The following is a 13,205-nucleotide window of genomic DNA, read 5'->3' on the forward strand; positions in this document are numbered from 1 at the left end:
TGGGGGCATTCTAGCGAAGTTTGCAGATGATATGAAGATAGGTGGACAGGCAGGTAGTACTGAGGAAGTGGGGAGGTTACAGAAGGATCTAGACAGTTTGGGAGAGTGGTCCAGGAAATGGCTGATGGAATTCAACGTGAACAAATGCGAGGTCTTGCACTTTGGCAAAAACAATAAAAGCACAGACTACTTTCTAAACGGTAAGAAAATTCGTAACGCCAAAGTACAAAGGGATCTGGGAGTGCTAGTCGAGGATTCTCTAAAAGTCAACATGCAGGTTGAGTCCGTGATTAAGAAAGAGAATGTAATGTTGTCACTTATCTCAAGAGAGTTGGAATATAAGAGCAGCGATGTGCTACTGAGACTTTATAAAGCTCTGGTTAGGCCCCATTTGGAGTACTGTGTCCAGTTTTGGTCCCCACACCTCAGGAAGGACATACTGGCACTGGAACGTGTCCAGCGGAGATTCACATGGATGATCCCTGGAATGGTTGGTCTAACATATGAGGAACGGTTGAGGATCCTGGGATTGTATTCATTGGAGTTTAGAAGATTAAGGGGAGACTTAGAGACATACAAGATAATACATAGCTTGGAAAGGGTGGACGCTAGGAAATTGTTTCCGTTAGGTGAGGAGACTAGGACCCGTGGACACAGCCTTAGAATTAGAGGGGGTAAATTCAGAACAGAAATGCGGAGACATTTCTTCAGCCAGAGAGTGGTGGGCCTGTGGAATTCATTGCCGCAGAGTGTAGTGGAGGCTGGGATGCTAAATGTCTTCAAGGCAGAGATTGATAGATTCTTGTTGTCTCAAGGAATTAAGGGCTACGGGGAGAATGCGGGTAAGCGGAGTTGAAATGCCCATCAGCCATGATTGAATGGCAGAGTGGACCCGATGGGCCGAATGGCCTTACTTCCACTCCTATGTCTTATGGTCTTATCCTTATTGGTATAAAAGGACGACGACGACGAAGACGACAACCTCTCCTTCCTAGATGTCACATTCGAACGAAAAACCAAATGGAGAGCTGCAGACCAGCATCTATAGAAAAGCCACACACTGACCACATACTCAACTACATTTGCGATCATCTCAACACCCACAAATGGAACTGCATCAGAACATTATTTAAATGAGCCACAACACACTTCAGCACCTAGGAACTATGAGAAGCCAAGGAAAAACACCTATACAACATATTCAGGAAAGGGTACATTATTTAAATAAGCGCAGTCCGCTGATTCCTACACAACAGGCCTAAACAAGAAGACAACACGACCAGAGACTCGAGCTACCCTGCCATACATTAAAGACATCTTTGAGATGACGACCAGACTACAAACCTACCACTACCCTGAAACAGTTCCTGATGAATTTAAATGACCCCATACCAACAACCAGCAGAATGTCATATACAAATACCTTGCATGGACGGCAACAAACATTATATTGGACAGAAAAAAGGTTGCAAGCTAGCCACCAGGGAACATGAGCACCAAGTAGTCACCAAAAGATATGACCATTTATCCAATCAGTGAAGTAAATATCATTGAATGCTGCAGATGAACATAATCAAACGTACAGGCTGGCAAGGTTATGCAAGTGATCATCTTCCAGTAAAATTATATATTACATTTTGGAAGAAATGAAAGTGATCTAAAGGAAGTATAAAATGGACACATTGACGCTCCTACTTAGCAAACAAATGAACATCTAGTTAGTGAAGGTGTCTGACATATAACTATGGTTCATCATTCATTCCAATAAAGGAAAACTTCATTCAAAAAACGCAGTTATGTTATTGCTAAAGTGAACTAGCATTAAAAATGACAAATTCTTCTGATCTCCAAGTGATTTTAAAAGTTTTTACTTGTTAAAATGGGATCACAATTCCATGGACGCTGGCAGCTGTTTCTCAGCCCAGGAATTTTTGTTGACTTCACCGATTCATTTACCAACAACACAAATAGGTGAAACCAACACAGCATAGACCAGGCAATGAACTCAAGACTCTCTGTATGTGACTCTGCATTATGAAATAAGCCTTTCAAACTCACTTCTGCTCTCACAAAAAGAAAGGAATGCAAAAGTTCAAAGCTTTCTCTACACAATGACCTAAAATGTATTCTAAAATTTTCTGTGTTTGAATGAACATTGGTAAACAAAGTCAGTTATACTGCAATTCTTTGATGGAAAACACCCACAATAGAAATCTAGGTCACTAGATTCTATGACACAGTAAGATTTTGAATCATGCTGTTGCTATTTCAGATCCCTACATCTCAAAGTTCAGGACTTGCAAAAATTTTTCAAAATTTTTGCAAGTCACATTAAACAAAAATCCACCATTGCTGAATTTATACAGCACCTATATCATAAAACAGGGAAGACAAATTAACAAAATTGGACTCAAAACCACACAATTACGAAAGAGAGCAAGAGCGAGCGTGAGAGACCTAAACTGACAAAGCTTGGAGCCCTCCTTTGGTCGACTGGCTGGTGAATAAAGATAAGTAGCGTCAAGGCAATTGAATGTGAAAACAAAGATGATACTAATAAAATTGGACCAGGAGCCTATTCAGTTCAGAAAACAAAGGAATCATGAGGGAACTGGTGCAGACTAACAGTTGCAAATGTCATACAGTTTGAGAAACGAATAGGCATGATGGGTCAACAATTTAACTAAGATTACAACTGACTTAATGTTATCTGCCACAACACAAGTATCGAAATTATTAAGAAAATTAAAACCAGTTCATACTCAACTTTATAGCACTGCTGCTTTTGCCATAGACAATAGCAAATATTCTGCTCTTGACGAGTCACAGAACAGTTATGGAAAAGCCAACTTTGGATTGCCATTCCTTTTTTACTAAACGATGCCGCATGATAATAAGCAGTCCTCATAGGCCGTAAAAATATTTATTTATTAGCTACTTTGACAAATTGTCACATATACCAAAGATTTTCCAGCTTTTAATAAAAGGCAGAACAGCAGCTATTTTGTACAGACTAAGCTGCCACAAACTACAATGTAATAATTACCACATTGAAGGATGAAGGTTAAAAATTTGCCAGAACACTGGGGTAACTGCCCTCCACTTCTGAGATAGCACCTTAGAATCTTTTACATCCAACTGTGGGGGCAAATGAAGCCTCATTTTAAACATCACCATTTGAAAGATTGCATCTTGCTCAGTATTAGATTTTTATATGGAAGTGCTAGAAAATAGTACAAACTCAAACTTATCCAGCTCAGGAAGATACTATCCAGTGAGCTGATAGAGACGAGAAATTTAATTAAAAACTTAGATTCACTTTTCATTTTCTCTACTACTCCTACTGCAGATATCAGCACAAGCAACAGCACCAACATCACTAATAAGGTTCAGACCAAAAATGTGCAAACCAAACCACGTTAGCTCTTCCTTCTCCTTGTGTTCTGGAAATAAACAGCGACAAAGGCTTGTAGCTGTGTCTATCTACTCAATAAAACCAACTGAATCTGGCTGCCCTCTAGTGTTACACCTCAATTCATCTTTCACTTTACATTGATTCTAGTTGTATACAAATAGCATCTTATTAAGGAAGGATTTGTGATAATATTTGAATTGATCATGCCTTCTTTCCACTCTCAAAGCAAGACGATAGCTGTGCTAATTTCATACACAGTAAAACAATCACGTGCTGTATAAAAAGTGACAACAAAAGCAAGCATTAAAGTACACATCTTCAGCCCACTCCACTGGAGCCAGATGTTTGGCAGTTCATTCAAGTTAGTTCCATCCTTCTGTTCTTTCTCCACAGCTGTCATTCTTTTTCCTTTATCAGATTAGATTAGATTACAGTGTGGAAACAGGCCCTTCGGCCCAACAAGTCCACACCGCCCCGCGGAAGCGTAACCCACCCATACCTCTACATCTACATCTACCCCTTACCTAACACTACGGGCAATTTAGCATGGCCAATTCACCTGACCTGCACATCTTTGGACTGTGGGAGGAAACCGGAGCACCCGGAGGAAACCCACGCAGACACGGGGAGAATGTGCAAACTCCACACAGTCAGTTGCCTGAGGCGGGAATTGAACCCGGGTCTCTGGCGCTGTGAGGCAGCAGTGCTAACCACTGTGCCACCCAATTATATTTTACAAGTTATTTAATTATCCAATTATATTTTACAAGTTATTTAATCTGCCTCTAGCACCTTTCAGACAGAATACAACTCACTCAGTGAAAGTAACATTTCCTAATGTAGTCTCAGGCTCATTTTCTAGTCTTAAAATTTGAAACCTCTAGTTACTGACCCTTATGCTGCTGGGTATAATTTTACCTTATTTATTCCATCAAATCATAAGTTCACTAATGACAGGACTGTAGTAGGTCTCATTAGCAGGAATGATGAATCAGCATACAAAGAAGTTAGCAGACTGAGGCAGAGCCAACAACCAGTCTCTGAATGTGGACAAAACAATAAGAGGTGGTTGTTGACTTGAGAAGGGCTCAGAATGACCACTCCCCCACTGGGCATCAACAGCTCTCCTGTAGAGATCATGAAGTCCACCAAATTTCTTGGTATCCACCTGGAGAAAATCTCACCTGGTCCCTCAACATCAGCTTCATGGCCAAGAAAGCATCTCTACTTTCTGGGCATGTTGAGGAAAGCCCATCTTCCATTCTCACTATATTCTATAGAGGGTTCATTGAGAGTACCCAGAGCTGCTGCATCACTAGTTTGAGAATTGCACCGTCTCAGAATGTAAGACCCTAACAGGGATAGTGAGGACAGCTGAGAAGATCATCAGGGTCTCTCTTTCCGCCATCACAGACATTTACATCACATGCTGCATCTGCAAGTCTGAGAGCATTGTGAAAGACTCCACACATCCCACACTCAAACTCTTGCCCCATCTGCCAGAAGATACCGGAACATTCGGTCTCACGGCCAGACTGTGCAAGTTTCTTCCCCAGCATCATACAGAATTCAGCCTCCTGAATACTTAAATGATCACACTTTATTTCATCTGAAATTCGTTGCAAGACTTTGAGCTACTGCTAAAACAATTTTTTTTTAAATTAATGCTCATTCCTTATTACACTGTAGTTTGTTATTGTTCATGTAGCACCTTGGTCCTGAAGGAATATGGTCTCGTTTTTACCATATCAGTCGTACTTGGTAGAAATGACAAATAAAACTACTCTTGATTTGATGACTTTGAACACCTCACTCAAATCTTCTGCTTTAAGAAGCCCATCAACATCAATCTCTCCAGTACCTCACCACAGTGCTATTGTAGGAAATATTGTACTCTCTCCAAGGCCTTAACATAAATCTTTCCATCCATCACTTCACCCAAACTATTGGTAGGAATAGGAATAACCTAAGAATTATAACTCTAGCAGTGCACTAAAGGGAGAAAAACAAGACTGAAAATTGGGCATTCAAGAATAAAAATGCCTTTGGCTGTTCCAATTAGAAAAGTCACTTCGCTTTCATGTAGTGGTCATTGAGCCAGATACAAAGACATTTTACACTGCATCTGGTTGCAGTATTTCTGACCGAGGCATGAACATAGAACAGTACAGGCCCTTCGACCCTTGATGTTGTGCCGACCTTTTATCCTATTCAAAGATCAAAATAACCTACATATCCTTTATTTTACTTTCATCCATGTCCCTATCCAACAGTCGCTTAAATGTCCCTAACGTAGCTGACTCTCCTACCACTGCTGGCATTCCACGCACCCACCAATCACCTTAAAATTATGCCCCCTTGTGATAGTCATTTCTGTCCTTGGAAAAAGTCTCAGACTATTCACTCTTAGATATGCCTCTCAACATCTTGTACACCTTTATCAAGTCACTTCTCATCTGCCTCCACTCCAATGAGAAAAGCCCGAGCCCCCTCAACCTTTCTTCATAAGATATGCCCTCCAGTCCAAGCAGCATCCTGGTAAATCTCCTCTGCACCCTCTCTAAAGCAACCACGTCTTTCCTATAAATGAGGTGACCAGAACTGAACACAATATTCCAAGTGTGGTCTAACCAGAGCTCCACTGAGATGTAGCATAACCTCACAGCTCAAACTCAATCCCTGCTAATGAAAGCCAACACCTGATAAGCCTTCTGAACAATCCTAATAACTTGGGTGACAGCTTTGAGGGATCTATGGACATGGACTCCAAGATTCCTCTGTTCCTCCACACCTCCAAGAATCCTGCCTTTAACGCTGTATTCAAATTTGACCTTCCAAAATGATTCGCTTCACATGTTTCCAGATTGAACTCCATCTGCCACTTCTCAGTCCAGCTTTACATCCTGTCAATGTCCTGGTGTAACTTACAAACAGCCCTCCATACTGCCCACAACCCCACCAACCTTTTCTCAATCACCAAAACTTACTAACTTACCCTTCCACTTCCTCATCCAAGTTATTTATAAAAATCACAAAGAGCAGAGGTTCCAGAAAGATTCCTGCAGAACACCACTGGTCACCAAACTCCAAGCTGAATACTTTCCATCTACTACCACCCTCTGTCTTCTATGGGCCAGCCAATTCTGCATCCAGACAGCCAGACTCCCCTCTATCCCATGCCTGCTTACTTCCTGAAGGAGTCTATGGAGGGCAAACTCATCAAACACCTTGCTAAAATTCATATACACCACATCCACTGCTCTTCAATGTGTTTTGTCACATCCTCAAATTATTCAATAAGGCTTGTGAGGCATGACCTGCCCCTCTCAAAGCTATGCTAACTCTAATCAGACTATGGTTTTCCAAATAATCATAAATCCTGTCTCTCAGAATCCTTTTCAACAGTTTGCCCACCACAGACATAAGACTGACTGGTGTGAAATTCCCAGGATTATTCTTATTTCCTTTCTTGAACAAGGGAATAACATTTGCCACACTCCAATTATCTGACAGTACTCCTCCAGGGGACTGTGAGGATGCAAAGATTATCACCAAAGGTGCAGCAATCTCTTCCCTCACTTCCCGTAGCAAGCTTGGGTATATTCATCTGGCCCAGGGAGCTTATCTATCCTCATGGTTTTCAAACTTTTTCAGCACATTCTTCTTATCAACCTGTTTGAGCATATCAGCCTACTTCACACTGTCCTCACATATACTATGGTCCCTCTCATTAGTGAATAGTGAAGCAAAGTATACATTAAGGATCTCCCCTATCTCCTCCAAGTGCAGGCACAAGTACTCTCCACTATCCCTGATCAGTCCTACCCTCACTCTTGTTCAAGCTTAGAATACCCCCAGTTTTCCTTATTCCTACCCACTAAAGCTTTTTCATGCCCACTTCTAGCTCTCCTAAGTTCATTCTTCAGTTCTTTCCTGGCTACCTCTAAACTCTCGAAAGCCCTGTCTGATCCTTGCCTCCTTAAGGTTAAGTAAGCTTCCTTCTTCCTCCTGACTAGATGTTTCACATCCCTTGTCACCCAAGTTTCCTTCACCCTACCATCCCTTACTTGCCTCAGTGGGACAAGCCTATCCAGCACCATCAGCAAGTGGTCCTTAAACTGCCACATTTCTGTTGTGCATTTTCCTGAGAACATCGGTTCCCAACTTAAGCACCCCAGTTCCTGCCTAATAACATTTTAAATTCCCCTCCCTCAATTAAATACTTTCCCAAATGGCCTTCTCCTATCCCTCTCCATGGCGATAGTAAAGTTCAGGGAGTTGTGATCACTATCACTGAAACACTCGATCACCTCACCTGACTCATTGCCAATCACCAAATCCAATATGGCCTCCTCTCTAGTCTACCTATCTACATATTGAGTCAAGGATCCTTCCTGGACACACCTGACAAAAACTGCTCCATCCAAAGTATTTGAACTAAGCAGGTTCCAATCAATATTAGCAAAGTTAAAGTCACCCATGGCAACCCTGTTACTTCTGCACATTTCCAAAACCTGCCTCCCAATCTGCTCCTCTCCATCACTGTTGCTATTAGCGGGTCTGTGTAAAACACCCAATAAAGTGATTGCTCCTTTCCTGTTTCTAACTTCCACCCATACTGACTATGTAGACAAACCCTCCTTGACGATCTCCCTTTCTGCAGCTGTGATACTATCCCTGATTGGCAATGCCACTCCCTACCCCTTACTGCCACCCCTCCTCCTTTTGAAACATTTAAACCCTGGAACATCCAACTATCATTTCTGCCCCCGTGATATCCAAGTCTCCATAATGGCCACAATATTATAGTTCCAAATACTGATCCATGCTCTAAGTTCATAAGCCTTATTCCTTATACTTCTTGCGTTAAAATAGACATTTCAACCCACCACACTGACTGCAACTTTGCGCTATCAACTATCTAGCCCTCCTCACAGATATTCTGCATCTGGCTGTACACTAACTACTCCAACCTCAGATCTCTAGTTCGGTTCCCACTCCCCTGCCAATTTAGTTTCAACCCTCCTGAAGAGGTCTAGTGAACCTCCCACCCAGGATACTGCTGCTCCTCCAGTTCAGGTATAACCCGTCCTTTTTGTACAGGTCCCATCTTCTCCAGAAGGTATCCCAATGATCCACATACCTGAAGCCCTCCACCCTACACCAGCCCTGCAGCCACGTGTTCATCTGCACTCATTCAGTCTGTTCCTAACTGCACTAGCCATGGGCAGCAGTAGCAATCCTGAGATTACTATTCTGTTCACCCTGCCTTTTAGCTTCCAACCTAACTTCCAATATTCTCTTTTCAGATCCTCATCCCTTTCCCTAGCTATGTCATTGGTACTGATGTGTCCGATTATTTCTGGCTGCTCTCCCTCCCCCTTAAAAATCCTGTAGACTCTATCTGAGACATCCCCCACTCTGGCACCTGGGCATTAACATACCATACAGGAGCCTTGTTCATAACCACAGAATCTCTGAGCTGTCCCTTATCAATACTGCTCTCCTATTCTCCCCACTTCCCTTCTGAGCCACAGAGCCAGGCTTGGTGCCAGAGACCTGGCCACCAAGGCTTTCCCCTGATCGGACTGACACCCACCCAACAGTATCCAAAATGGTATACTTATTGTGGAGGGACACTGCCGCAGCGGGTTCCTGCACTGTCTGCCTATTTTCATTCCCTCTCCAGAGAGTCATCCTTTATCCTGTAATTTGTGTAATGGCCTCCCGATAACTCTTCTCTATCACCTCTTCAGCTTCCTGAATAATTCAAAGTTCATCCAGTTCCAGTGCCAACACGGTCGGAGAGGAGCTGGAGTTAGGTGCACTTCTCACAGGCGAAGTCAGCAGGGACAGTGGTGACCCTTACCTTCCATATCCTGCAAGAGGATTATGCAACTGCCCTAGCCGCCATCTCCTCTGCTGTAAATTGCCGAGAGATTGGATTGAGAAAGGACCAAAGCAAAAAGAGAGGTTCAAACACAAATCTCAGTAAGATATCACAGCAATTAAAAAGGTTGAGCATACTGGCCATTACATAAAGATACTAGAATTAAAAAAGGTTGATTTGATTCATTTTTATCACTAGTACCAAGATACAGCGAAAAGTATTGTATTGCATGCTTTCCAGATAAATTATACCTTACATAAGTACATCAGGGTAATAGAATAGTATGCAGAACAGTGTTATAACTATAGAGAAGGTGTAGAGAAAGATCAACTCTAATGCATTCGAAACAAAGCCAGAAATTGCGGGAGAAGCTCAGCAGGTCTGGCAGCATCTGCGGAGACAAATCAGAATTATCGTTTTGAGTTGAGTGACCCTTCCTCCGAACTGTTGGTAGCTAGGAATATGTTGGCTTATATGCAGAAGATAGTGGGGTTAGAGGGGAAGGAAGGGAGGGATGGGAGCAAGAGAGAGATGGGGATAGGCAAGAGAGAGCGTGTGGGGGCGAAGAGGGGTGAGGGGAAATGCAAATGGGTGGGGAAGGTGTGAGGAGACACGTGTGGGGAGAATTCCATTACCTTCTCATGATTATGAATTCAGGAATTTGAACTGATCCTTCAGTCATCTTTTACATGAGAAAGATTCAAGAGACTGCATGCGCATAAATGGGAAGAAATAGGAGTTGGCATTTATCGTCATGTTCTGAGCAAACATTGTGCAGCAAGAAACTTAGTTTGTTTTTGCAGCTACTTCTTGTCACAGATATCATGTTGCTTTAAAAACCAATGTCCACACATACCGTGTCTTCTCATTTTCTTAACATTTCTGGAGATTCAACTCTCCTTCACAATTCTCAAATCCCTTCACCAATCCGAATCTGTCAACTGTGGTGCCATGTCACCAAAATATATTTTGTAAATTATTAAACTTTTGACATCAATGTAAAATTTCAAGAAAAAACAATTACAGTAGAAGCTTGATAGTATTTGTTTCTGATGAAGCGGTTTGTTCAAGGTATTTTGACGCAGATGGTGTCATTTCAACACATTTATTCATAACAAGGTGCAAAAGAAATGCTCAGAATTATTTAAATAGAGTTCAATTTGTTCTGTGCACTACAACAAAACAAAATGAAACCATCAGGACTCAACAGTGTTAAACAATCCAAGGTAAACACCTAGGACAAGTTCAGGCAAAATTCTGGAGAACAAAAATAACAGCAAAACAAGGCTGGAGAGTTTCGATCATGAAGCGAGACCAGGGTTATTTTCCTTGAAAAGAGGAAATTGAGGTGTGACATGATTGATGTAAAGAATAATGAGGGGCATTGACAGAGCAGACAGGAAGAAGCTTTTCTCCTTGATGGAGGAAACAATTACCACAGGATATTGATATAAGGGGCAAAAAGTGTTGGGAATCTGAAACCCTCTACCTGTAAGGGTGGTAGTAGCAGAAACCCTCATAACATTTAGGTAGTATTTTGGTGTGCTCGTGATAAGATTGTGGAATGCTTAGTGATACATATTGTAGTTACTGGTTTTCTACCTTACATTGTTGTGATTCTTTTCATGGGATTTGCCAATATACAATACCACCGATAAGCATAACTGTATTAAAGGTGCATGTTGAAAGCTTCAGAGTTTATCAATACATGATGACATAAATTTTGTGTCCCATTCGGCGTGTTTAATAATGTAAGGTATGCTAACTTGTTCTAACACATTCTGTTTTTCGAGTCATAGAGATCTACAGGACAGAAGAAAAGGATTTCAGTCTTTCACATTACCACCAGACAAAAACAACTACTTAACTTTTCTAATCCCTTATTCCTGCACTTAATCCATTAGACCATAAGACATAGGAAGCAGAAATTAGGCAATTCAGCTCAGAGTCTGCTCTGCCATTCAATCATGGCTGATATTTTCAGAAACCTAACAGTCACTAATCAATCTGTTTTAGTCCAAGTGTTAACGGAAATTCTATTGAAACTGAAATAGAGTTTTACTGATCAAAATTTCTTACCAGCAGTCAGAATTTGGACTTTCCAAGGATGTTTAACCATCATCATCTGATAGACTCGCCATGGTAATATCATTCTTTCCAGTCTGCTCAGAAAAGAATAATCATAATGTGCCTGTCAGGCTAATCTTTACAATACTTGAGGGATTTTGCTTTCTAAATTACACATCAATAACACATAGCTCTGTAAAAAGACTATACTGAAATGGAAATAAATTCATAGAATCCTTACAGTGCAAGAAGAGGCTAAGCCCATTGAAATCACACCAACCTTCCAAAGAGCATCCCACTCAACACAACCCCTTACCCTATCCACAAAACCTTCAATTTTATCTATCTTGGCCAATACTCCTAGCCTGCACATCCCTAGATACTATGGGACAGGTTAGAATGTCCAATCCACCTAACCTGCACAACTTTGAACTGAGAGAGGAAACCAGAGTACCCAGTGGAAAACTATGGAGACATGGGCAAAATATGCAAACTCCATTCAAATAAGTTGTCACTCAAGACTGGAATCAAACCTGGGTCCCTGGCACTGTAAGGTAGCAGTGCTGATCACTGAGCCAATGTGCTGCCCAATTCAATTTTTAAAAAAAATACAAATAATTTTTTAAAAATTAAATAAGAATTTGCTTCCAATGACTTTTTTTCATTCACATCTTCTGTAAGGGAACCGCTAGGCTGTCCAATGATTACAATAACATCATCTCTGATAATATGATTCAATGTTTTTTAAAAAGAAACTGACAACAATCAATCTTCTTGCCCTCATTTTCCCCATGATTACTGGAAGTGAGTTTATCTGAGTTCTCAGTGCTAAAGCTAAACACAAAATATTGAAAACGCTAGAAAGGTAAAGTAAACACAAAAGGCTAGAAACACTCAGTTTCTGAGAAGATTGTATACATACCAGAATAGTCAAGATTAGAGTGGTGCTGGAAAAGCACAGCAGGTCAGGTGGCATACAAGGAGCAGGAAAATCAACATTTGGGCAAAAGCCCTTCATCAGGAAGGACACCTCATTCCTAATGAAGGGCTTTTGCCCGAAACGTCAATTTTCCTGCTCCTCGAACGCTGCCTGACCTGCTGTGCTTTTCCAGCACTACTCTGATCTTGACTCTAATCTCCAGCATCTGCAGTACCTATTTCTGCCTACATACCATGATAGATGACCATTTTTTTCCCCCTAAATCTAATAATAAAACTTGGAAAAATACATCAATAGGGTTAGTTCCTTAACCTAAGAGTAATATGGATTTGAACTTTGTATGCAACTTCTCTACATCAGTAAATGGAGAATGAACAATATATCATGAAGTGCTTATTTTGACCACTGCACAATTGTTGCTGTTATCCAGGATAAGTTGTAACAACTGAAAAACAAGATAAAAATCATTATCTGTGCACACAAGCAGCAAACTAAATCATGTTTATTACTAAACAGATATATTTTCCTCAAAGCTTTTCATCTTGCACTGATCAGGACAATTTACAAGAAATACAATAGTAAAAGTAAAAACATTTATATTTTGGTACCTACTTAGTAGACATATCACAGTGGAGCATGCACCAGTTAATATGACTGTCAGATAATTGTCAAGCTTTGTTTAAATTGTAAATGAGGCAGGATGATTCTGATTTGTCAAGGCATCACACAGAAATGGTCCAGATAATCAACATCACATATTTTGTTGTATTGATTCTGGTAGTGTATGATGCTTTTGCTTGTGTATTTAATATGTAATCTCCAGTACATGCAAGTGTGCGACATCACTAGCCCAACTAACCAGTCAGACTACTTCATCTTTCAAGTAGGCATTT

The 13,205-nt window shown here is 41.0% G+C and overlaps 1 protein-coding gene across 4 annotated transcripts in view; it reads right to left on the reverse strand.

Moving 5' to 3' along the window:
* Positions 1-13,205, reverse strand: part of mpv17 (mitochondrial inner membrane protein MPV17) — a 103,927-nt gene that overhangs the window by 90,033 nt on the left and 689 nt on the right. For all 4 annotated transcript variants that reach the window (XM_072557661.1, XM_072557671.1, XM_072557679.1 and 1 more), the window contains exon 2: positions 11,385-11,467. In XM_072557661.1, coding sequence (XP_072413762.1) covers positions 11,385-11,457 — 73 coding nt within the window. In that variant the 5' untranslated portion in view covers positions 11,458-11,467. The remainder of the gene's footprint in view (positions 1-11,384; positions 11,468-13,205) is intronic.

Source organism: Chiloscyllium punctatum, chromosome 3 (genome assembly GCF_047496795.1).
Source record: "Chiloscyllium punctatum isolate Juve2018m chromosome 3, sChiPun1.3, whole genome shotgun sequence".
NCBI lineage: Eukaryota > Metazoa > Chordata > Chondrichthyes > Orectolobiformes > Hemiscylliidae > Chiloscyllium > Chiloscyllium punctatum.